The 26,947-nt window shown below is 40.6% G+C and overlaps 1 protein-coding gene across 1 annotated transcript in view; it reads right to left on the bottom strand.

The window, feature by feature from the left end:
* Nucleotides 1–353: 353 nt before the first annotated feature.
* pcsk2 (proprotein convertase subtilisin/kexin type 2) overlaps nt 354–26,947 on the bottom strand; it is a 28,022-nt gene continuing 1,428 nt past the window's right edge. Inside the window, exons 2-12 of the mRNA XM_079689735.1 lie at nt 26,031–26,135; nt 20,883–20,996; nt 20,360–20,468; nt 18,475–18,512; nt 14,054–14,130; nt 12,944–13,032; nt 12,163–12,338; nt 9,330–9,545; nt 7,920–8,020; nt 6,341–6,568; nt 354–1,416 (exon numbers count right to left, since the gene is read on the bottom strand). Of these exons, the coding sequence (XP_079545861.1) occupies nt 927–1,416; nt 6,341–6,568; nt 7,920–8,020; nt 9,330–9,545; nt 12,163–12,338; nt 12,944–13,032; nt 14,054–14,130; nt 18,475–18,512; nt 20,360–20,468; nt 20,883–20,996; nt 26,031–26,135 (1,743 nt within the window). The 3' untranslated portion in view covers nt 354–926. The remainder of the gene's footprint in view (nt 1,417–6,340; nt 6,569–7,919; nt 8,021–9,329; nt 9,546–12,162; nt 12,339–12,943; nt 13,033–14,053; nt 14,131–18,474; nt 18,513–20,359; nt 20,469–20,882; nt 20,997–26,030; nt 26,136–26,947) is intronic.

The raw sequence follows: 26,947 nt of genomic DNA, 5'->3' as shown, positions 1-26,947 counted from the left end.
GTCTGGTTGAGTTGGTTGTGATGACCAAGGTCTGTGATGTTGTTCGATGAATGTGTTGGCCTTTCTTGACACTTGCTCTTAAAAAACATGTAACGCAGTTGTGTAAACTCGGATTACATTTTTTAACAGCCAACTTTTTTAATTTTTTTTAAAGTAAGCCTACTTTTAATGAGGAATACTTCTTTAGGAATGTACCGTACATGTAAGCTCTTTTTTATCTTGAGTAGCCTATGATTTTGTGATCAAATTCTTGGTTTTACCCTTTCAAATTCTTGGCCCTTGATATGACAACAAATGACCTGCTACTCTTTCTCATTGTGTTTTGTGTTGCAAATCACTCACATGCTTTAATAAACAGCTGAATAGATTTATTATAGCATACGTCAAAGATTATGAAATATGAACTAAGGACCACAGGCTGCAGATTTTATCACATAATATTATTCTTGTTTATATAAACAGTGTATGTCACATAAAAATATAAACTGAAAGAAGTATCACTGCTCTGTTTGCAAGATATTAAACTTTAAGTAGAATGACACAGAAAATCATTTACAGTCACAACCTGTACAACAGTTGGCAGAGGAGAGGTGCAGGGCAGTTAAAGCAAGAGCATTAAAGAGTGGTTATTATTTGGTCTATGTACAATTCTGTAGAGTGTAAAAATCCAGGTGATATGGTTTGCTTTCTCTAGAACAGTTTAATAACACTTTTATCATGATTGGATTACATGAAACATTCATTAAAAGTTGGGGGCTAATTGAAACACTTGATAACAAAAAGCAGATTGAGGAGGGGGAGAGAGGTAGAGTACGGGGGGATGAAGAGCGGGAGAACTAAGGAGATTTGGAGAATGACCGAGCGAGATTGCAGAGAGGGATAAGAATAAGAGAAATTGATAAATTTGGCAACATGCAGACAGGAATTCAGTTGTTTTTACTCAGCAAGCTCTTCAGACTTCTCTCTACAGCCTCATCCAGCTCCTCCTCCAGCTCCTCCTTTTTGGACATAGCGAGTTTGGACTGATAATCACGTACTATCTGGTCTATGTAAGGAGCACTTTGTGTTCCGTGCAGCATGAGAGTCCACTCCTTCAGGGCTCCGCGCTGGGGTTCATCGCCCTGAAAGCCCACCTCCATGACCCAGGTCCCGCGGGGATCTTCGCCCCAGGTGTGGGAGGTCATGAAGGGCCATTTGTCGAAGCCCACCTTGGCGTCGTCGTCACGGGGCCTTCTGCTCAGCAGGAGAGACTTTGTGGCCATGGGGGAGGTCATGTTGATGGTGAGGTCGCCGCGGCGGCTGGCGTTGACCGTGACCACCGCTTGAACGTGCTCCAGGTAGCGGACAAAGTTGTCCTTCCCCTGACAGGCGTCGGTGTTGATGGTCAGCAACACTTTGTTGCCAGACTGGACTTTACTGGAGAAAGGAGAAAGAGGTTGAAGAAGTTAAACCGTGAAGCTGAGAAGCCGAGGAAAAAAATCAAATATCAGTGTTTAAAATGAGTAAAAAGTCAGGGAACGCGCTATTTCCTGTATTAAGAAAACCAAAACCAGGAAATGTGAAAACAAATGTGTTGTCTGTTAAATCTGCACTCCTTAATAAAGAAATTAAAACAAACACAAAAAAGTCAGGGAACGAGTCAAAAGAGTTAAGAATGAAATACATTTTAATATTTACATTTACTCACACCTTTCCCTGCTCTCCTTTGAATGTTGTAGTTAATAAAGTACTTGACCTAGTTTCCATATGGAACCACCCCACCTTGACGGAGAGTCAAGACTCTTTGTTCGTCACACAAAAGCAGAGTCTTTCGTCTGCTTACTTTACCCAATCATTTATCTCTAATGGTTGGAAGAAAATACTCTGGCCTATAATACATTTATCATCCATTGTATTTGGTGCCACCCATTTCTCACATATGTTCTAGATGCCTGTTTTCACGTGCATTTTAAAACTTGCTGTTCAAAGGTCTATTATGGTTTGAGTTCAAAACGAAAAGAGAGAAGTTTCAGTTCTGTCATTCTGCAATCATTGTAGCATGAACAAAAGCTGCAAATATATGCGATTAAATCTCACTGCCTCTGGATTTTTAACATTGTTTTATAGAAAAGTTGTTATTATATAGATATTATGTACAGCATGTCATGCACTGGACCGCCTGTGAATTCTGTCTGCTTTTCAGAGCACGAAGAGATCCTTTTTCTTTTTGTCACGACGGATTTGTTCAGAGGAGATCGTAAAAGCAGGCAGGTATTGTTATTGCTTTGTGGTCGGGGGGGACATACTGCTGTTCTCATCTCTTTGGATGATGGAAGGAAAGAGTGAGAACACAGCAGGGCAGGGGTGTTGGCCAAAGGCTATGAGGAGGCTTAATAACATTATTAAAGGCTGGGACCACGCCACAGGAAGACAAGAAATAGAGACTGAGAGCGTTGTGTGGAACAACAGTCAGTTTGAAAAATGATTAATAGAGCACTATGCTGAGCACAGAGAGGTGTGTGCAGCAAATTACTAGCCCAGAAAAACAGAACAATTCACAGTGGGGTGTTTCACAGTAAGTTACGCCCTGGAATTCATATTGAGACGTTTGTAATGACCAAATACAGTTTTTCTATTGACATAATAGGTTGTAGTTTAAAAGAAAGTATAAAAATACAGCCTTAGATTTATTTTACAAACTAGCAATTTACTGCCATGACTGTTTGTTACCAACAGCGTGTGGGTCGGTGTAGGATTGCACTTGTTGATCAAAATGAATGCTTGTTTGTAATCTGGGTGTGGTCGGGGAAAGTGCTCTGGAAGTTAGGGGTAGGAATGGGGAATTGGCCATTTTAATACCCAACTAGCATCATGGCTTCTGTGATCCAATCACCAATACTCTCTGGTTTAATTACTATTATTAGTTTATTAAAATGTAAGATTTTGTAAAACTAAATCCAGCAGAGAATATGTTAACATCTCACTTTTGACCCCTGAATGATTCTGTGCGCAGCAGGGGCACAGTGCCCATCAGATAATGTGTCATGAGTAATTACAGCGGTCGGTCAGAGAGCAGAGACAGATGCCTCTGAAGGGTGAGACCGGTGCAGATTAAAAACAACCCCACCGCTCAGTGGGACCCTGCATGCCAGCTCCACTGATAATGAGAAGTTCACCTCCAGCTAAGTGAACCACAGTCTGGCCGAGCAGATCAATGCTGAGAGACTTTGCAGGCATGTTGGTGTTTATTTTCTTTCTCTGGCGACACACTGTCACCAGAGGTGGGCTTGTTGTAATTACATATCCTCCGATAGAGACAGCATTATCCCTGTCGTACTGCGGAAAAACAGTGAACTGATTAAAACAAATTAAAAAAAGAGACAAATATCTCTCTCCTATACCTCTATGATCAGTTTGTCTGTTTATGAGCTAAGACCTGATAATGGGACGGATAAAGGCACATCTTCTCTGCATGAAAGCCCAACCATTTGCATGAGTTGTCCTCACGATGTAAGCCACATAACACTTAAGGGATTTTCCATTTTTATCTGGCACTACCCTTAAGGGAGGCATTTTCTTTTTTACACACATGCACACTTTCACACCATTTTGTCGTGACTGCCTCATCTGTGGAGCACTGATTAGAGGCTAAAATAAGAAATCGGAGGTGTTGATGGTGGCAATAAAATGCACAGGCGAAACGTATTCAGTCTGTTTTTTTATCTTCACACACACATTGACACTTTCACAATGAAAGTTCAGTGTTAGGGCTCACAAACCTACACACACGAGCAACTCCACCTGGAATCCCACTTGCCATTCAGTGTAATTGACAGTATTTCCAGGACATGTCACGCTGGGACATTTGTGGTGCTTTATTTAGAACTAATAAGAGGGCTAGCCACAGGAAAACACCAGGGTTCACACACAAGAGAAATCAAAGACATGAGCAATGGAAGGGTAGCAGAGGGAGAGAGGGTAGAGAGGAAAAAGACAAGGATGGAGGCTGGAGGTAGGATAGAGAAGATGTGGGGAAGAAGATGGGTGACACAAGGGAAGATGCTGCTCAATGTGTCTGAGGATGTCCTCCAAGGCAGAATCCAGATGGTCTTTAACAAAAAAAACTTTACTCGTATCGCAAATACAATCTAATAATAGTTCAAAACCAATATAAAGGACATAGTCTCCCCTAAAAGTGCTAATGCTATGCCACTATAATGTTTAGCGTTAAGCTAATGTGCTTAACTACAGTAACACTTTAGAAAGGGTTTATACAGTACTACTAACTGACTTACATCGAACAGCAATACCATTTGGTAACATGAGTAAAGATAAGTCACTATAAGTTACTGGACACTCTAGACCAGGGGTGCCCACACTTTTTTGGCTGGTGAGCTACTTTTGAAATGACCAGCTAACCGAGGTCTACCAACCAAAAATAAAAACCCAAATTGCAAGGGTTGCTGAATAACACGTTTTATTTTTACATGGGATAACTACAATAGGGCTGCAACAAACGACTAATTTGATTATCGATTAATCTATAGATTAATGAAACGATTAATCGACTATTCGGACTACTACTGTGTGCCTTGCACAATTTCTCAAACGCTCTTATTTAGCCATCAACTTTTAGATTTAGTTTGAGGTTGTTTTAGGCATGTGGAAACTAACAATGAAGACAATAAAGATGAATACTTGATTCAAAAATACATATATTATTAAATTAACTTAACAAATTGTGAACAAAATTAACATTGCTTTTTATTTGAATTAAATAAATAATATTTCACATCAAAAGAAACCACAATGTTTTAAAAAATCTTATTAAATAATCTGATGACAGAACTGGAAACAGAATAGCTGAAACTTTAACAAAATAAATAACTCAGTTACCTCTAATCATTAACCCATGTTTGTATAATGTAGTTAACTCCGTGTGTTGCTGCTAGCATACATAACACCTGACGTGGAAACGTTACTCGTGGATGGGGCTACAGAGCTACTCGAAAGACAGTCGAACCCGGTGCATTCCTCCGTCTGAATGTGCTGCACTTTTGCTAAATGTTTAGATAAATTGCTCGTGTTACCGCCCTTACATGCTAAACCATTTTGGTGACGAGCATTGTCCACCTCAAGACGGGTAACATGTAACCACACCTTGGAGCGCTTCTCTCCACCATCTCCTCCGTGTGTTGCTGCATGTAGCAGATGCGTGTGTGTAAACTGCCCCGCCCCCTTGCAAACAGACGGGGGAGAGAGAGATCTCTTCTGGATTGGAAAGATAGAAAATACACCGACCATAGACGCATTTGTTTGTCTTTTTGCATGTTAGAAACGAGTTGGCGACACTAAGACTAAGAGATAATGTTTGTGTAGCAATAATACATGACCTTTCTCTTTCTCAACTCGCTACTCGGAGGGAAGTCGCTGTCATATGCCTTGTGAACACTCCGATAATGCCTCTCCACGTTACCTTTCTTTGGCAGAGCGACGCTTGCTTTACAAATAAGGCAAATAACCTTTGAATGTGACATCACAAAAAAAGATTCTCCCTCCCATTCTGTGTGGAAGTGGTATGTCTTTAGCTTTTTGCTCGTTCCCGCACTCATTTTGTTGTTTGTCTCTCCCGGCACTTGACTGATTTTGTATCGCTTTGCATTCTGTGTTAACAGACTGGAAAGCAATAGGTCGCTTTTTCTGTCAATCAAGTCAACTCCTGAATTAAGTGGCAGGGAGGCCAAGGGAGGAGGGATCAAAACCTGTTTTGTCTATTTTAACGGAGCTGGATTTTTTTTAATTTATGAATGACTCGCGATCTACCAGCATTGCCCCCGCGGTCGACCGGTCGACCGCGGTCGACGTACTGGGCACCTCTGCTCTAGACCAACTGTGTTTTATCGCTCATGAATTACACTTCTGTTGGGCAATAGGAGGACTCTCAAAGGGGATTTTAAAATAATTCATATTTTTTTATAAAACTGAAAGAATCCTTAATTTTCCCTTAAATCAAATTTAAGATGACACCATTTACATGTATGGGACGATGAACTGTGAGAGTAAAAGAGAAATGCAGTCATTATCCAATCGGATGTCAGGACATCAGTCTATGTCATTACAAATCTACAGGACCATTAACAGACTGAGCTGCTAATCTAAATATGACTGGGTTATGAAGTGGACTCTCCCATGGCAGATGTTATATTGAATTACTCAGTAATTAGATGAGTGTGTCTCTTTTGCTCAGTAGTGTTTTCCCTTCAATGTTGTGTCGAACTGAGTTGGAAAGTGTAGAGTAAACTGTGCGCAAATGGTAGTTGTGTCATAGCATTTAGAATAAAAGAGTAGTAATGTGACTTACTGGACATCCTGAATGGATCCGGCTATACAGTGGAAACGCTCAGGCACAGTCTTCCATTCCTTGGACATTTTCACCATGCCCCCAGCGTCCAGAACACCGTAGCCAAACAGGTGGTTGAACTCCAGACCGACGCCGTTCCTCCTCCACTGGTGGACCTCGTCATGGAGCTGGTTCCTCTTGGAGGTCAGGACTGACAGGTGCTGCATGTCTCTCCATGTCAGGTCAGGGCTAAGGCGGGGGGAAAAAACAGTCATTAATGTTCCAAAGACGGAGGCAGGGGGATGAAGGAAGGACTTAGTAATGGAGAAGAGAAGAAAGTGTAAAAAATAACTAGTATATATAAAATGAAATAATTTAACACATTTATATTTAATGGCTTTGCATTTCGTCCATGCTTTCAGTTATGTAAACTTCCTAGTGTATGTACTGTAAGCAGATGGTGGCCTTTGTCTGTGTCTCCCTCCATTATCTGGCTTTGTGTAGTGACAGCTTTGTTCTGGCTGTCTCACTGACTCCTGCCGTTGGTTCAAGTGTGCTTGGGCAGTAAAAAGGCCGTGCAGTCGTCCTAACAGCCTTGTGTGTTATTTGCCATCGGACAGGGTGAGCATCCGCTCCTGCCAACAGCAACATCATTATTGTGTGTGCAGAGCAAACAGGGTTTCTTTGCTCAACTCCCCTAACTGGTGTCAGTTAATGGCAGCAGAATGTAGTCAGCCTGTAATGTGAGAAATGAAGTGTCTGAGAGAAAGGAAAGGCTCTCCTCTGGGATTTGTGAAGCACTAATTCTCCAGGTTTTAGATTTGTCATATTCGTTTGATTAGGTGTGGGTGGGTTTACTTGTGGGCATATATTTTCAATTATTTTTTTATCCACAAGGAACAATCTAGACTGAATTCATAAGGATTATAACATCAACTCCCACTTGTAAAACAGTGTTATAATGGCACTAATGACACATCAATAAAATAATCTTTGCTCTCACCATTTAGCCTAGTACCTACAGTTTCCAAGTACTGCAATGTGTTTTATCATTCCAGTCTCTCTGCTACAGAGCTAGCAATGAATAAAACATACTGTAAACGCTGAGCCCAGCGTAACAGTATTTCAACTCTATTTTTCTAGCCTCGTACTCAGACATAAAGAGCAGTGCACAAATGATGATGTGTGTCCTTGGCACAAGTATGTACTTTGTGGGCAACACAATAAGTGCTGTTTTTCTTTTCATTTTAGTTGATGGTTGTGATGAATAAGCAGGTGATGTGAAGAACTGATTCATGCTTTTAAGGAGTTCAGAGACACGGAGAGAATAAAGGATCTGAGAGTGGAGATTGACAGAGGAAGTCGGATACATCAGTGCGGTATTAAAGCTCAAGGTTGAACTTCAAAAACACAAGCAGTTCCTGAAGGAATAGCATATAACATTGTCCTATTATATCTCACATCTACATCTTATGGTTTAAAGCATGTCATTGTGACATTTATGTTCAGAGTGTTCTGCATTCCAGCATACAGGGATCAAACATGGGATGTATTAATGTCATTAATCACAAATAGTATAAAAGATGTTTGTAGTACATACTTCGCCTCAATAGCCAGAGCAAAGACACCGGCGGCCTCTGGAGCTGCTGCTGATGTCCCGGAGTGACGCAGCGTGCAGTTTCCATACAGGTCTGTGGTGGCCTGAAATAACCCAATCACAGTATTGTTAGTCACTACCGGCTCTCCCCTTCACGCTCCGGCAAATGAGAAGAACATACACAACACTCCGTCTTTTCTGAACCCCCTCCCCTCCCCCTTATGTTCATGCAATCTCTAAGCTACTATCTCAGACATTCAATAAAAATGTTCACAGAAAGCATTTTCATTCTACGGACTTGTGCTAAATCGATAGAATCCTCTGGCTTTATTTATTTATACGTTTTGGAAACAATTTTGAAAAAGATAAACAAAAGTGCAGTGTACTTGGCTGAACTGTTATATACACTCATCAGCAGACGAGTCATGCTTGTATTTACTGAATAAGCATTTGATTATTTAATTTGGTGCTTAATTAGAAATGATAACAGATTGACTGGAATTAGAAGGGAAACCCTAGGGAAGATCTGTGGCTCTGTCAACAGCCAAAGGTGATTTGCATAATCACAAACACAAACACTGCTGCTTTTGTACACTGGGAAATCGTTTTTTTTTACATCGGTATGCTATGGAGTGTTGGTCTTTAATCTCGATGGGTACATGCGACGAGAGCATTCCTTTTCCTGACACGGTCCTTCAAGGTCAACGGATATTTTCTGGAAAGAAGTAGGCAGAACCTGTCTTGCATTATTTGCCTCTCTTTTCAGAGATAGTATACTCCCATCCATTCCTTTTACAATTAAACTTAACAGTCAAATAGCTATATGTTGAAGTTACAGATGTTTGTGTATGCTAAGGTCAGTCATTGAATTTACTTTGATCTCTCTTCTGATTGATTTGTTACTTGTCTTCAACAGAAAAAAAACACTTTAAGCAAACCTAATAACCTCATAAAAGGGAGCCTTTAAAATCATGTTCCTTCTCATGAAGCATCTGCTACGACCTGATTGCCCTGATCAACACAGTATGCCAGCTGCTCTGAGCATCTACAGCAAAATGATGCATCTAGACGTCCAGAAATGTAATTACAGAAAAAGCTATTACTCCACCTGAACCTCTATTTTTGAAAAGCAGACAGCAATAACAGCTTCTTCAGCTTTATACCTTGTCTCATCCAATCTCCCAAAAGGCCAAGCATACAGCACTTGTTGGCCAACTGAAAAGGAGCTATTTACAGACCAGTCTATCTTTGAGAGACATAACAGGTTACAGAGCATTGAGTCGTCTTTAAATGCTAAGAGTGCACGTACCCAATGAAAAAGTCAACTTCTGGGGCCATTGAATATCAGAAGTCTTTGATACACTTTACATAGATTACTCAAACATGGATCTGCTTAAAGAAAGGCACACTCACGACGCCGGCCTCTGGGTTCCTCTTGCGTCCGTTGCTGAACGTGGATGCCAGGGTGGAGGAGCAGCTCTCATCGTACAGGGCGGTGCGTCCGTCATTGATGGCTGAGTTGATGGAGATTGTCCACATGCTGGAGGCGTAACCGTCACAGTTGCAGTCGTCATAGCTACCACCATCTCCCGATGCCCACACATAGATGCTGCCTTTTCCTCCGCGCCCCTACAACCGCATGATCATCATCACAAAGCTTAATACTAGTTGGACATGGGTAAATATAACTATTGGGGATTAAACAACTTAACCTGACTTTAACTATAGTATGTATCAGTATTTGCCAGTTAACAATTATGCAAATGATCAGAGACCAAATTAGAATAACACAGCTAGGACAGATACAGCCACTTCAAACATGTTATATTATATATTATATAAAAAGACATATAATTTGGGAAACTATCAATCAATCAATCAAATCCTTACTCATAATTACGAAGCAAAGAAATATATGTATTTCTTCAGTCACTTCATTGGCTGCTCTCATTACATTACATGTTACTTGTTAGACGCTTTTATCCAAAGCGACTTGCATACTCAATACTGTGGACAATCCCCAAAGGAGCAATTTGGGGTGAAGTGTCTTTCCCAGGGGCACAACGGCAATGCTGACTGCAGTGGGGTTTGGTTTTGGGGTCTGTGACCCCCTGATCCGAACACCTACGGATAACCCACTACGCCACACGCCTCTCATAGACTTTAAGATGCTTAATATGTGGGCTTCTACATACAATGACTCTCTAAAATCCAATCAGACTCAGTTACAGGTTGTGGGTGGAAGCCTTTATTGTCTTTTGGGGGTGGGGGGGGGGGGGGGGGGGTTTGATTCGTGTGGAAGAGGGAGAGACCTTGGGAAATGTAAAAGGACACTGAAAAAAGAACAGCTGCTCCATACAATACAATCATGCAATAATTAAATCGGTAATATTAATGTGTATAACAACGGAAAAAGACAAGGGTTATTATACATTTGTAGAATTAAAGAAGACATGGATAATGATTTTAAATGAACTTGATTTGCTCAGGTCATTTCATAGCTGACGGGAAAAAACCTGGTGACGTAAACCCTTAAAAGTTGTCAGTTAAATCTTTAAATCATTCTCAATAACTGTAAACAAATAGGGACACACATTCGGTCCTATCTAATAGTTAAGTTCATCTCTTGCTTGTTGCAGCATTCTGAGCATATCAGAGCTGTTATGTCTTTGCAAAGTACCCAAGGCATTAAACAAATACAAACATGTGTATATTTTCTGTAACTCATTTTTGCAATAAATAGCTTTTGTAGATTTGAACACAGTAAAATGCCATTTTTGTTGCTGATAGTGCTTTGAAACATGATACAACTGTGGCTCAACGCCGAGAGCATCCTCTTCACCTAATGCTGCACCTGTTTCTACAAAAGGCCGACCGTTTCTCTACAGAACAAAATATCAAGTGGAGGAAGAGTGCCATGTCCTTCCCTTCACTATGCTTATTTATGAAGCTCTCCATTTGAATAGCAAAGACAAGTTTGAGCATCGTTGAGCTCACGTTAGAGCTTCAGGCCTTCTGTGTTCTACACAATCAAAAATAAAGTGCTTTAATTTTGCTCGGCATTCTATTTCATTTATTTCCATTATTGGTGGCAATTTGCAAAACCACACAGTTATGTTTAGGATGCAGACTTGAAGCCACTCTGTGTGTTTATATAGCAGGATGTGCTTATTCATTTTAAATCTTTTTTTTTTTGCACAGTGTCCATCATTCATGTAAGTCATCATTAGAATGTGAGATGCTTGATTAGTTGTGTTGATCAGAGTTTACAGTTAGCTTGGCTCCCACTCAGCTAGCCTGAGATGTGGCCGTTTCAACACAACGCACACCTGCCTGCAACACAGTGCATGATGACTAATCAAGCAGGAAATTGGCAATAGCAATGTTAGCATGACAGCTCTGTGTGGTGTGGGTGTGAAAGAAGACTCCTCTTCAACCAAAGGGCCTACGTTAAGCTCCTGTATCACCTTGCTGGAGTGTCCTTGAGCAAGACCAGCATGAACAGTTCCATCAACCCTGTAAATACGTTCTGACTTTTCCTTTTGGAGCGGGCAATGGGTTATTAATGAGAAACATATTCTTGTAGAGTAAGGAGTAGTGTAACACATTAGGGATGCTGTATTGGATTGACTAGCAAATGCATCCCTATTCTCTAAATCAGGGGTGTCAAACTCAAGGCTCCCGACCTCATTGTATGTGGCCCGGAAGAGCTTGCAAAGAATATAATATATATACAATACAATTGGTGTAATTGTTTAATATTTGCTTTTTATGATTTGCCCTGTACTTCTGCTTTCAGAGGTAGTTATTTATGAAGTTATTACCAGAACTGATAATAATCCAATGCAGAGCCAATCATGTCATATAATGCAATATTTAATATTATATATCTATATATGTACATTTATATAGTCTTAAAGTTACAACCGGCCCTTTTAGTGCAACCATAATGCTAATGTGGCTCACAATGACATTTAGTTTGACACCCCTGCTCTAAATGAATCTGGGTAAGCTCGAAGGAAAGCAACAAAGACCTTTTTTATCTTCGTATCAGTAGTGAGGAGCTTTACTGTCATGGCAATTGGGTTTAAGGACATAACAATGGCAAATAATGAATGCAAGTTAATTAAGCAGACTTTGTAGACGGCGAATAGATCCAATTGGAAAAGATTCATACAATTTACACCCTTCCTTTTTGGCACATTATTATATAACCCTCTGCACAGCGGGTATGACGTAGCCTCACCTTGTTAACTCCGTCAGCCATAGCCTGCAGCGTGAGCTCTCGGGGTCCGTCCACCGTCTTCCCGTCATCGGTTGGTCCCCAGCTGGCGCTGTAGATGTCAATCACCTGAGGCATGTGGCTGATTGATGACGCCTCAATGATGTCAGTCATAAAGGGCTGGTCCAACATCCTGATACCTGAAAGAGCAATTTCTCCATTTGAATCTGATAGCAAAATGATGGCAACTTGCGGTTTGATATATTGCTAATCCTCCAAGAAAGGTAAGGTAGCTATAAAGGGGTTATCTACATTTCATTAAAACCTTTCACAGCTGGGTAGGTTCCGAATATATACCGTCAGCACAATACAACAACATCAAAGCCTTTAACGATAGCAAAAGATTGATGTCTGCTTTATTGAAGCACACAAATCAAGCAGTCAATACTCATCGTCTTTTTACTGTCTTTACTGATTTTTACTGCTACTCCCAAGGAAGATCCATACAAAACAAAAACATAGAGCTTAATGTTGTTGTCTTGTTGCTATGAGGACTCCAACTGACCTCTGCAGTCATTTGCAGTAATGCTATGAGGAAGTAAACGGTTTAAATGTGCTCCAATGCCAAACAATGTTCTTCCACAGTAACATATATAATACATGATGCGTACACAGCAAAGCACCATCATCATACCTTTTGATCCCTCCATCGTACCATGATAGAGAAATGTTATGTTCTATCAGTGCAAACTGCTCATTGTCATTCCTCTCACCGTCCAAACTGCAGCTTGAATATGATACACACCTGCCACCTTGGAGTTGTAGGCGACTCCCACGCCGCAGATGTTATTGTTGGCTGCAGCAGAGACCTCTCCAGCACATCGTGTGCCGTGACTGATGAGAGCAAAAAGCAGAGAATATACTTAGGAGGTTCCGCATGAATTTGCATGAATTTACAAATGATAAACTGTGGTTTAAATTGAGATGAGATTTCTTGGAAAATATGCAACTTCTGCTTTTGTTGACTTACAACCAGTCTGAAAAAGTGAGGTTTAGCATTTTCTGCAGCCATAAATCAAATCAAATAATCATGAAAATACTGTGATTTGAAGAACGTTGGCTCATAGAGAGGCAATGAGATTTAGACTTCCCCTTATCGAACATTCATCCGAGTCCGAATGAATATGTTTGCACATATCAGTGTTTTGTGTGCACCATGTGATGTGTCTATCTCTCCATCCTTCCGCTCCCTACAGGGACACTGCAGAGAGTCAACCCCTCTCTCCCAGCATGCTTTGCTACAGACAGGCAGCTATTTATAACAACCAGCTGATTAGCCAGCGAGTTGTGCCCCGACAGTCAGCAACTGCTACACTGGCAAACCCAAATACTTCTTTCTCACTCCCACACAGATGCGCACAGACACAAATACACACACACAAACACACACACAAACACACACACACACACACACACATATATAGATACATGTGAGCAGATGGAGGCATGGTGGAGAAGGAGAGGCGGAGAAAGAATATATTCCTCTTTGTTCCTCTCTCCGACATGTGTTGCCGTGGCAGTGGATCACCGGTGTGATTGGGAAATGCTAGGCAGATAAGACACTATCAGACAGAAGGTCAATGTGAACACTGAGAGGAGGCTAGACGTGTCCTAGTTGTCCTTTATCTAGCTTATCTCCTCAAAGTCAGCGGGTAAAAATAGATATTATGTTTTCTATTGTGTTGTGCCGGACCGCAGCTCTGTTTATGCTGCACCATTATGCCTTAATGGAACTATGTGAAGAGAAAATCAATATAGCAGAGCTACCAGACTCCAGGGAGAGCGTGTGAGTGTGCACATGAAAACACTCTGCCTATGTGTGTATATGGATAGGGGTCGGCTGGGTGAGCTTTACCTGTTGAACCAGTCGTCTGTGTACCGGGGAAATGGGAACGGGTCATTGCTGCTGAAGTCATAGCTGGCATCAGCATTCTGAAAGGACCAAATGGATGCATTTACAAAAACAACATCATCGAGACAGAAAAACAAAAGGAGAGGAATCAGAGAGGATCATTTCATGGAGAATTGGGATGGATTTTTTCCAAAACATGGCTTCTTAGTGTGAAATGCTGATGCTGCTTATACTTCTAGCGTATAAGTTACCTTGGACTATAACTCACCCCCTGGGCAACCAGACAAAACTATAGCTCATGTTTTATTTTCTCTGGCAGCGGCTTCTGGCACTATAGACAGGTGGTTATACACTTTTGAAAACAGATGAAAAATAAAAATCCAGTTTCAGCCAATAAATCTCCATAAAACCTTCACACCATCATTTTAATACGACATCAATGCAGCTTCTAAGTGTTTTGTTAAAAACGTTTTTCTAGAGAAGTTAACGGAAACAAACTCAGCTCAAATATAACGACAAGTCTTTACTCTACTCTGCGGCTCTACTGGAATAATGTGTGGTCACAGCGGGGATTTCTAGCTGAGAAAATAATGGCCCAATCACTGCCAGCATTTAATTCCACATGGCCAAAAGTAATAGGATAAGAACGAACAGCAGCGGAAAAGCTGGAGGAACAAGACACAGGAGAGACATATCTGCCAGAGAGACATTATACAGTCAACATAATTCCCAGAATAGCCTCGTCTGAGGATCAAACAGAGTTGGATTAAAGATTCTGCAGACATCTTCGGGAAAGTCTAACAGTTATTGCTCTTTCTGTACAACACTTCCAAAAGACAGGCTATTGCAATCTGCTCTAATCTCCCCTATACCTGTCACTCATGTCCCTTGGAGTGTTATCTATGTTGCCCTGTAACCCAGTAACAGGTGCTTTGTTTGGTCCGAGTACGGAGAAGCCACGGCCGGGGTCATTAGCCATAGAGCTGAACACATCAGATCAATCTTGGGGGCCGTTTCCACTCGCTCGCCTGACAGCTCTGCTGGTTGACATTTAGACGAGATGACTCAGTCGGCGACAAAGAGAGAAAGCAAAACAGCTAGGCTTACTGACCCAATGGAGAAACACTGTAATTATCACGATGTGGAGCAGGTGACTCTGAGAGGAAGCAATGCTTACAGCGACAAGGGCTTTCTGACGCAGAGGTGATTCTGTGACTGTTTAAAGAGAAGTGAGGATAAACATGAAAAACGAATGCCAACTGTTTCCCTCATAAGCGATTACTTGTTCACTTTTTTTTTTCTTTTTTTTCTTGGAGAGTTATAAGTGGTACAACGTCAGCAGTGTAGCTGGTTAAACATTTCAAAAATCCAAGAATAGGCTTAAAATTGTTTTTATTATCAACCGAGAGCTGATGTGTAAATGGCAAACATGCTAGTCCCCATACGGGTTTTGTGCTCAAATTTCTCCTTCATTAAATGGAGTGAAAAGTGCTGAGTCCCGGTAATAAATGACCCAGGGTTATGTCCATGACTCACTCGCTGTGCTTCACAAGCTCATATCCCCTGCTATCAATCAGACTCTGTTCTTCCTCTGCTGTCCTGTGAGCAACTATGGTCGTAATGATGGATTGTCCCCAGCTTCAGACACCTCACCTTTCCCTGGAAACCCTCCACCTTTCTGGGAGCGAGTAGTACTCCACAGATCAAAGAATCAAAGCTGCTACGTTTTCGTAAAACAGTATATAGAATAGCATCATATAGATAAGGTAGAAACATATTTTTAAGTAGAATTAACTAAGGAGCAGTCCTTTTCAATTCAAATGGTTTTACTTCCCTTAAATATTTCAAGTTTCTGCCTATTGCTACTTCTAATCCACCACATTCACCACTACACAGGGAAGTAGTGTATGTTGTAATCCATTACATTTACCTGAGGGCTGAAGTTACTGGTTTAGTTACAGTTTTAGCTCTTGCATAGTAGATGCATGCATTTGTTTTATAGCATGTTAGCTATATTTGTCAGTGACAGCTTGGAGAGACACAGTGAAGGCAGGGGGGAGAATGACGTTATGACATGATGTCTGTGAGTTATTATTATCAGTTTTACTAAACAGTGATTATCTTCCTTCATACTTCTAAGATTCATTTAATTGATTTAAACAAACAAACGAAAACACTATCTAATATTCTCTCCCATTGCCAATCTCCTAGATTTAGCTTGTGGCCCTTTGGAGATGATATTTCTATACTGATTTTGAATGTACCTAAAATGATATGTTGTTATTCTTATACTTTTAATTAGGTACAAATCGATATTTCTGAAACTCAAAAGGCACATATTCTAAATCCAGAGAAAAGCCTGTCATGGTGTTTGGTATGTTTTTAATTCCTGAAGCACAGACAAAACACCCCCTCTCTTCGGGCCATTCATCGTGTTATCATGGCTGATTTCAACTGTCCTTTGGAAACTGATAAAGCTAATCGGTAATCTAGAGAGCAGAAGCAGGATTTCTGCATAATGTGACTTTATGGGAAAGTCCTTTTGCAAAATGCGTTAAAGTCAAAGGAACATCAGAGTAACTATTTGACAAGGTCCGAGCTGACAGGGAAGCTGGATAATTTACATCTGATCTTGGAACAGCGGTTGTGAACATGATGTTAAGATGTTTATGTCGCAGTGTACGGTGAGCTTCTGGGAAGAAAAGAAAATCTCTCTGGCAATCTCTTTTAGATTTTAGAAACTTTGACTTCTCTCTCTATTACTCCCTCTCTTCATCCCTCATTCACACAAAAGCAACATATGAGATCAATGTATTGTTAGTGTGACATCATAAAATGTTGTCATGGTAACTTCCCTGAGTGTAATAACACTTGCAGACTGAATAAAAAACCTGTCACCTGTCGATCAATGCTGCGGTTACTTCGAAATCCTCTGAATATTGTAGTAGCCAAACACAATAGCAGTATTGATCAGGTGCTGGCAAACTTGGAGATGGAAGGAGTAACTGCACACTCATAGCTCCGTAGCTTCAGGAATAAGGTCAAATCTTCATCACGATTTTATTACAAAGAAATGAATCACTGATAGTTATCATTTATTAAAACTGTTAAAGGTAGGAGAAACAAATAATACAGTTTATCTGCTATTAAATCTGCCGTATTTGTTTTTATGTGTGCAAAACAATATTCAAAAATGCCATGAAATTGAACTGGCAAGCTATGGATGTCTTATCTCAGGCCAACACATTTTCCCAATCAACAAACCATATCAAAATATATCTTATTAAAGGTCGTCATCACACCAAATAAGAAGTCCTGAAGTAAAAAAAGGCTGTGCTTGTCCAAAGCTGATATGCATGTACACGTAAACATCCACATGGCAGATGCCACATAAACCCAATATTGCGTGTTTTTTTATGTAATAAGACTGCTGATAGGAGGTCTTTGTGGATCTGCGAAAAACCATGGCGACGGTAACAAAAACAGGATTACATACAGTGTCTCTCTCGCTCACTCACACACAAATACACACAAGATCTATGCACAGCGTGATCCATCACTCCAGTAGAGCGTGCTCCTGCATCACCCCAGCTGAGGCTGAGTGTTATTTTTGGGGCCAAGGCTCATCTCTGTTCACAGGCGAGAAACATGCAAAGGCAGGCAGACATAGTGCCAAGAGTACAGACTGATGCACACTGGAAAAAAACCCAACTATTATGCAAGCCACATTTCAAAGGATCTCACAGTGTGCAAATGAGCTGAGGGGGGAAAAGCATAACAGAGAGCACACTGTACTCGTGTAATCTTTAACACCTTTTTCCAACAATATATTAACAAAAAGAAAACAAATTGGTTTGTCTTAATAAGAAAATAGAGGTATTTGTCCAATTTTTTGAGGCAAACGAATCACATAACCCAGTCTGTGACAACAACCTTAGGCACCCTGCAAGGTTTGTATTTAAACACCCTAGATTCAATACAACAGCAGTGTGCAGTTGTGCTGACGAAGCTGCATATTTTATAATCAAATCGCACTAAGCCTTCTTCGCTTCCTTGTTCCATTAAGCAATCCTTCTTGTCCTTTAAGGTTTTATCAGTATTCTGGAGATAGAGCATCACATTATGCAGCGCCAACTACCCTGGCATTATCTCTGCTTGTGACAGATCGGCCTGCCATTGTGCCTGCCATAGTGCAGTGTGCATTAACATTAAACAGCTTGGCTGGCCGTCTGCCTACCTCTGCGTCTCCACGAATACAAGGAGAGTCGGCAGCCATGAAGGCAACGTGGAGAGCACCTGTCACTGCCAATGGCACGCCGAAAAAAGCCCATGAAATTCCTCCACCTGAACCCCTGCTTCACTTATTAACAGCACTTCAGAAAATGGAAGGAAAATATGAAATCCAATAAGACTGGAGTACTCACATAATTTGATGCCAGGTCGGGATGTAGATAGTCGATTCCTGAAATGTGATTTTGACATTAATCAGTGATATAATTAAGCCTGAGAGGAGGTGCTTCACAGAGGATACTGTGACCTTCAATGTCTTCTTCACCACATTTTCATATAGTTTGGTTCTTTACTCAGGAAACAAAAAACTTAACAAGAGGCACTTTCACACCAAGTACTTTTTTTTCCGCTGACGTCAATTCTTCTTCTTCTGCTTTGGGTTTACTGGCAGGCCGTAAACAACTTCACGGCGTATACTGCCACCCGAAGTCCCGGAGCCCCCCGGTAAATCGCCAGAACGCCAACACCTCCTCATCACTCCACCGCTCCCATGTTTTATTTTGTGTTGCTGGGCCCGTCTACACTACAGGCATGAAAAAATCTTGAAGCTGGGTGTGTCTGAAGCTTGGCGATTTTTTGCGAGCAACCAATCACATGAATCTCCCGCCCCCGACATACAAAGCAATAGCAATGTTAAAACGAAGTAAACTGGATATAAACTCTCCAAACAGGCGGAAAAACTATCAGTTTCACCCACTGTCTCTGCCACCTCCCTCCATGCCTGGTTCCTCCGGTTTGTATCCCGGTAAATAGTTCCGGTCGTAAAGAACCGGGTGATTTGCTACCGTAATATCTCGTTTGGAATATGAGGAAATGAACTGCGGTCTGGCTCTCCCAGCTTGCACGCGGTTTGATTGGCTGCGCTTGCACTGGCGGGATTTGCATAAACGGGATTTGATTGGCTGATGCCAAGCATCGAGCCTCAAAAGTTGAACATTGTTCAACTTTTGATGCCGATAGATGCTCGTGATGCTTGCAAAGCCATGCCATGCTCCCCACAATGCAGTTCGGCGAAGATTAAAAATCTTCTACGTCACCCCATTCAAGTGAATGGGCGAAGCGTTGAAAGCATTTTTTGATGCCTGTAGTGTAGACGTACCTCTCTCTCCGTTGGTGCGCTGGGCTAATGCTAATGCTAATAATGCTAATGCGAGCAAATAAAATGGCAGCTTCACAAAAACTTTTCTGAGTTTGACGGGCCGTGGTTTGCAATTCGCCCAGCCAATCAGAAATTGGAACCTTTCCCCTCCCCAGCAAAGTATCACCTCTCTAGCAGGGACTGAAAAGGGGTGAAAAGGTTCCCGAAAAAAAGTTTGAGTTCCAGATCTTTTTGGTGTTAACGCAAAATCCCAGGAACTATCGGAAGTATTCCTGGGAAAAGTACTCCGGTGTGAAAGCGCCTAATGAGTCAATTTATTAATCGATCAACATATAATTGATTGCCAACAATTTGATAATTTGCTACTATTTTCTTGATTTGACACCTGTTTTTTAAGCATTATCGTATTATTTACTTTATTATATTTGTGTATTATAATCTACTGCCAATTTCCACACCATTTCCCAACACTATACTATCAAAAAGGTCATACACTGATAAGTACTGTATTTTGCATCTATTTTAACTCCAAAAGGTTTTTTCAGAGATATACCGAAAGGATTGAAGATGCTTAGAGTTTGCGAAAATTCCACTACATCTTAGGCTTAACAATTATAAAGTTGGATTTTCAAGTTGGGTTTCCTTGCACAGTGGAGAGTAGCTTTAGTTGTATGTCTCATATTAATTCACACTTTGATTCAGTGAATCGCTTTTAACACAGAATGACGAACAATCTAAACGAATGCACTTTACCGAATTGTAAGTGGTTACCATACATAGGCCTACTCTTGAAAACTACCTTTTTTTTTAATTCCTTATAGATAAAAATAGAGTTACTAATCGAATGTGTACGATGAACATATCCATGTATAATTAAGTGTTTTCAGAGAGCGCTCAAGGGTAAAACACTTTACACTCACCGTCATCCATGATGGCGACGGTAACTCCTTTGCCCGTGTAGCCCAGTTTCCAAGCTTCAGCCACATTGAGATCCAGCCCAGGGGTCCCGTCTGCCTGGCCCGTGTTTATCTAATCAGAGGCAATATGAAGAACATCCATGACTCATGGCACCGAGGTGAGCAACATACAAACATTAGTCAACATGGACCATGTGTGTGTGGGAAGAGGAGGCTATGGATAAGGACTGTTTGGGGGTGTGAGAAGGGGAAGTAAATGTCAGCGAGATGAGTGACAGCGAGCTAACCGCAGCGTAAAAGTCACGCTTGCCAGTTAGAGTAAACAAGAGGGGAGGAAACTAGGCGGCGTGAATGCAGCGATGAGATGGCACGGACCTTATTGGCAAGACTAATTAATGAATGAATAACAACGTTGATTCAGAAAGTAGTGGGGAATATGCTGGCCTCTGAGTAATTAGGGTGGAAGAATGGTGGTTCGAGCTGAAGGTCAGGCTGCATGCAGACTGCTGCTCAGCTGATAACTCACCAGATACCACTGTTTGGTGAATAGAGGGTCACTCATGTTGACTTCAATATCATTGATATCTCTGTAGCCTCGCTTCTGACGATCAAAACCCTCTTGCTCAACGACATTCTTTACCTGGGGTGGAAAAGCAAAAGAAATGCCAGGTCAGAGTCAGTTCAGGCAAGAAATTATATCACAAAAACCTTTTCTGAAAGGATCATACAAAGGGCAAAAATGAAATTGTTAGTGCACGACAGTAACTCGGCTGGAACACGTAAGTAAACTAGAAATAGGACTTGGTATGAGGGCTGAGATGGAGGTTTGTGCTGCTCTGTACGCAGGAAATCATCAGAGCCAGCTGTGCTCTACTGTACCATGAAGGCAGAGTATCATGTAAATCAAAAGCCCTATTCTTCCCCTGCTAATCAGAAGGGCTGCAGCTGGAGCCAAGGCTTCCAAACTCACCTTCTACACAAGAGATGGAGTCTTTTTTTCTCTGCTCCCCGTCCATTTTTAACAAAAAGCCAGAGCAATTACACTCACAAATACACTTGTGTTTCTTGGAATCATCAAAGACACTTAAATGCGGATGAACAGCTGTGTTTTGGATTGAAATTGCTCACTGAAAGCTGCCACAATACTAATAACCAAGCAGTAGGAGATAACGTAGGACAGAGGACGTAAATGATGAGGATAAATGTCTTGAAATGTAGATGCCTTATTAGCTGACAGCTTTTATCGAAATGACTGGCAATGGTGTTGTATTTGAATTTCTGCTACATTTAGAAATCAATACACTCCTAATATTTCACTGCCTTCATCGTTGTCAGCATTTGTGGAGAGGACAGCAATCAACAGCAGCCAATACATGTGTCATTCCTAATTTTAAATGGTATCCAATTTACTGTGAGCTTTCATTAAATAGTCCCCCATTCACACGTTAGGAAAAACTGAAGAAGTTAAAGTGAGGTAAAGGAAGTATGAGTCATTACATCTATTAGAGTCTGGCAATGTCTGAAGTATGTTGTACTTTAATACTAACAGTACTTTTCACCAAGGTCACAGAGGAACAATTATATCATTTGAAAGGTTGGATCCTTTTTATGTGTGTGGGTGTACAGGGAAGGCCCTCTTTTAATAAAATGAAGCACTCCAAACATTTAATGGACACTCATGTTGTTCCATTATCCTACCTCAAATACTGATAATCATTTAATACTAAACAAAAAAGGTATTTTCCAGCTACATTTTGAAAGCATGTCCCTGTGGCTGAATCTTCCTCTTGTGCTCACCATGAGCAAATTCACTGCAGAGTGACGGAGAGAAACAGTCATTGTCCGGTGTGTTTACCACCACAGATAAGAGAGCAGAGCACTTAAGATGGCCTTTTAAAATGGCCAAAGCCTATTCATCCGGACCTGTCTTTTATGGCATACTCTAGGCAATCAGGATGCGAACACACACACTGTAAAACGACACGTCTGTAAGTCCTTTAAATAAAAAGTCACTTCTGGGAAAAAAAACCTATTTGCAGATTAATCTTCTGTCTAGAGGATTTAAAATGGTAAACAATAATGTATTTTTTCGTTTTGATTTGGCCTTATGTCACATTTGCTGTTACATAAATGCATTCAGAGGGAAACTACCAGGGCTTTCTACAATGAGGTCTCCCTGCATCCCCCCCTTCTCTCCATCCATCCATCATCATTTTATCCCATCACTTGGCAGGAAAGCTGGTATTTCCATTGAGACGACATTTCACACTGCCCACTCACAACATCAAACAGTGCATGTGCACCGCCATCACTCGCCGCCTTTGCCCCTTTGCCCACTGCCTTACTCCCAACGCTCCAGTTCACTTCAAATCAAAGAGCTTTGCTGCCTCTCTCCTTTCTCCTTGTCCTTATCCTCCAGGCTTTCCCAGACATGTGCCTTTCAGGGCCGGGGATGCTGCTCATTCGCACAGATCTATCCTATTGTCCACCTTTTACAGATTGTATTTGTATCAAGTACAAATAATATGAGAGAAAGGAACCACAGATGGATGGATAGGCCAAGCCAGGATACATGCATGAATAGACGTCTCAATTGAAATCCATGTAGGGCATGTGTTGTAAAAGGACTGCAGAGGACAATATCTGAGGAATAAAAGGAAAAGCTAGTGGGTAAGTCAAAAGTGGGTCAGCAGGCTCCAGTAATAGAGTTCAACAAAGATCAGGGCTTCTGGGATAAAACATCCATCCATATACATTCAAGGCTTCTGATCAATTGAGTGTTGACTCCTTTTTCAATCTTTATTTCGAACAGATTAAAAAAATAACAAATACAAAATAACAAATGTGAAAAACAGAATACCGTATTGTTAAAATACAGTATTTATCCACATTCATGATAATATTTATATATTCAACAACAAAAAAATTCTTCATATTAATAATAAGTAATAATAATAATGTGTCCGAAAGGAAGCCAATGCTTATTAATTCCCACCCCTTACTTGATCAATGATTGTCCTTTAAATCATCATGCAAGTTATACCTACTTACATTTATACATACATGTACAATAATTTCTCATCTTCAATCACTTCTCTTCATTCTCATAGTTATCCAAAAAAGTTTTTCTGTACATCCTTTTAAACTGAATTATACTCGTGCTTTGTTTTAACTCCTGCTCCAACCCATTCCATAAAATCACCCCACAGGCTGTTATACTCATACTTCTCAGAGTTGTTCTGACCTTGAGTTGTTTCAAATGTAGATTTCCTCTCAAATTATCCCCACCCTCTCTGTCTACGAACAATGTTTTTAATTTCCTAGGAAGTAGATTATGTCTGGCTCTGTACATGATTTGTGCCATTTTAAATTTAACCAGATCAGTGAACTTCAATATGTGTGACTTCAAAAATAATACATTAGTGTGTTCAAGATATCCAACATTATTGATAACTCTTGTAGCCCTTTTTTGTAATGTGCATAACGGCCACAGGTTAGTTTTGTACGTGTTTCCCCAAATCTCCACACAGTAAATCAGATATGGCAATATCAGTGTGTTATATAGAGTATACAATGAGTAGTTCAGAATGTGTCTGGGCTTTCCCAATATTGCGATAGTCTTAGCCAGTTTTGCTTTTACATGAGTGATATGAGGTTTCCAGCTGATGTTGTGCTCTAAAACCACACCAAGGAACGTCATTTCATATACTCTTTCTATGTTTATGTTATCTAGTATTAATTCCACCTGTGGATTTGTTTTATGTTTTCCAAATAACAATCTTTGTTTCGCTTATATGTAATGATAATGTGTTTGTGTCAAACCAATGTTTTACTTTAATCATTTCTGCTGTTATCACTTTAATTTCTGCTGTTATCACTTTAAATGAACACAATAAAACTACTACAGAAATGTCAGACTCCTATACTGTATACATTAATGTAGATGCAACGAAATCCTTTCTTTTGACAGAACTGCACTTGTAAGACTGAGAAATGCACATCTACCGCCTTGAGACATGGGAGAAAGACACTTCAGAATGATAAACAGGCAACATTAAATCAGGCTAGCTGACCTCATCCATTCTAGTGATGCATAGAAATCAATAACTGCAGTGTTGCATATGAGCATGTCAAGGATCTGATTAAAACTTAGCATCTGGAATGTAGACCTGGCCATGTCCACGCTGTCACACTTCCATTAGCTGTATTAGCTCGTTGGAGTGGCTCGCATATATTTTCATTAGCACCTTTCACAACCGCAATTAGACGGGTTAGTTGATTGTCTACAACGGGACCTCCACTTTCACCGCCTCGTTCGGTGGGCAGCGCTAAACACACAGCAAATCACCCAGCCCAACTGTTTATTTAAATTAGAGCTTCAAGACAAAACAGATCCTTGGTATTAAGTAGATTTGTCAATTCTTCACTGAGCCCACCGATAAACAATTAATCTACAACTACTGTTCAGTATTTTCACAACACCAACACCATTAGCTGGTTCCAGCAACTTGAATGTGCTATAGTTGGATTTAAGAGAAAGGAAAAGCAATTAGCGGATATCACCTCGAGCGCTAGGAAACTGTGATCCACATCCAAAATGACATACATTATTTCAGCCTGTCATTGGACTTAACCTATTAATGCTTTACAGAAGGCATATAAACACAAATAATACACAAACAAAAAATATGAAGGAACCCGATTCAAAGCAATACAAAAAAACATCTAAAACTATCACCAAAAGGCATGTTTATAACAGGGAGTTTAGATAAGTAATTTGGAGCTGGATATTGAATTAGTGGCATCCCACAGTGTTTTGAGTTGCCCTGATGCCAAAAACACTTTATTTTCTTGAAAATAGAATCAAAGAAAGTCAAACAGCATCAATGATCTTACAGATAATGATAGTTATATTGGTACCAGAACAGATACATGTTTATATATATGAACAACTGTTGTTCTTCTGTCCTTCCTTACACACATGAACCACACCTCAATATATTTAAATGTATATTCAGGTTTTAGGGATTTTATATTTCTGAGAAAAACGTCATTTTAATTGTTCTGTTGATCCTTTATTATTATTGTGAGGACCGTTTGAATGCGGTTTCATTTTAAAAAGTACCGGCAGTGTTTGTCTTGGCAGTCGCTTAATAAATCTTACAATCATAAAACACCGTCTGGGGACCAGTGCTTCTGACATCATCGTCATCATCACAACACAAAAAAATAGTTAAAAAATACCGAAACTACTCACACAATTAAGTGTCATTAATGGGAATCGACATTTGCATTATAAATGAATAACTTCTCTACAGCTGCACTTTGCTAAAGTCTATCACCCTCATGCTATGTTCTTAACTCATATCTCTTTCTATCTGTCTATCTATATTGAATGTGTGTTTATTTTTGGCTTCTTATTTAGTTAGTCCTGTGTGTATGTAGTGGCTCTTAATGCCATGTGGTCTGTCTATGGTGAGCTCAGTTTGCTCTGCAGTTTGAAAGGTGATTTGTTACTGTGTTGCTGAAGCCCTATTTTTGGACTGTTTACTACATGGACACTCAAAATAACCCTTGTCATGCAAGGTGAATGGGTAGCCCCACTCTTTTTGGAACATGTACAGAAAACACACAGTGCTTTTATCAGTGTGTGTCTGTGTGTGTGGATGCTTACCCTGCTGTCTTTTTGCAGACGCTGTTTGCTGCGAGCACTGCGTTTGCTCCGCCTCTTTGAAGTGTCCTGAGGATAGAAGTGGAAGAGCCCCTCTCCAAAGGAAAGCTGCGTAAAATAAAAAACAACAGAGGAAGATAGATCAGTAGCAGAAGCCGAAATGAGAGTCAACACAGAAGCAGCAATAACAGAATATATGGTCATATAAAATGTAACAGAAGGACGGCAGGTCACCTTACAGATGAAAACAGCAGCCCTGATTCCCTGGCTTTCCCCGTGCGGGCTATTTTAAGGCACTGGAGAACAGTGCTGGAATTAACCATAATGAAACCACAAGGACAGGGAAATGAGAAGCATCATCCAGAGCCTTCCCTGCGGCAGATTAAAGACCCCCCTATGCTTCAGTAACAGCCAGGGTACGGGTCAATCCTCAAAATAAACGCTTGCAGATGCGCCTGTCAGATCTATTATGGAAATGAAATCCTCACGGAAGCACGAGGATTATTCTCATCTTCCGCTGCTCTTTAGGTCTATTGTTGTGGCCCAAACACATAGATGAAAGCTCATGTATGTGACGCAAAAAAGCAAATACAAAAGCCGCACATCCATTGAAAGCTCTTGCAATAATCAAAGGTTTTTTATTCATCTTTGCTGATCTCCAAAATAAAAGAGAGAGAGAGGCTTTTATCTCTCTTTGTGCTCACATTTGTATGGGTCTGGATCCTGTGCCCCGGTCTTGTTAATTAAGCAACAATAGCAGATAATTCAGACGACACGGATTGTTTAATGATGCTTATCCCATTAAGACAAATATAGCTGCAGATTACATAACCTGGGAGGCAGTAGATGGAGTGGGGGGTTATCTAGTGCGAGAAATAGCAAACAAGATAGCACAGATGATATTATGACGGGTTACAGAC

This window comes from Notothenia rossii (genome assembly GCF_949606895.1).
Source record: "Notothenia rossii genome assembly, chromosome: 6".
Lineage (NCBI taxonomy): Eukaryota > Metazoa > Chordata > Actinopteri > Perciformes > Nototheniidae > Notothenia > Notothenia rossii.
Note: the sequence above shows the minus strand (reverse complement) of the source record. Positions and strands in the feature narration are given on the sequence as shown.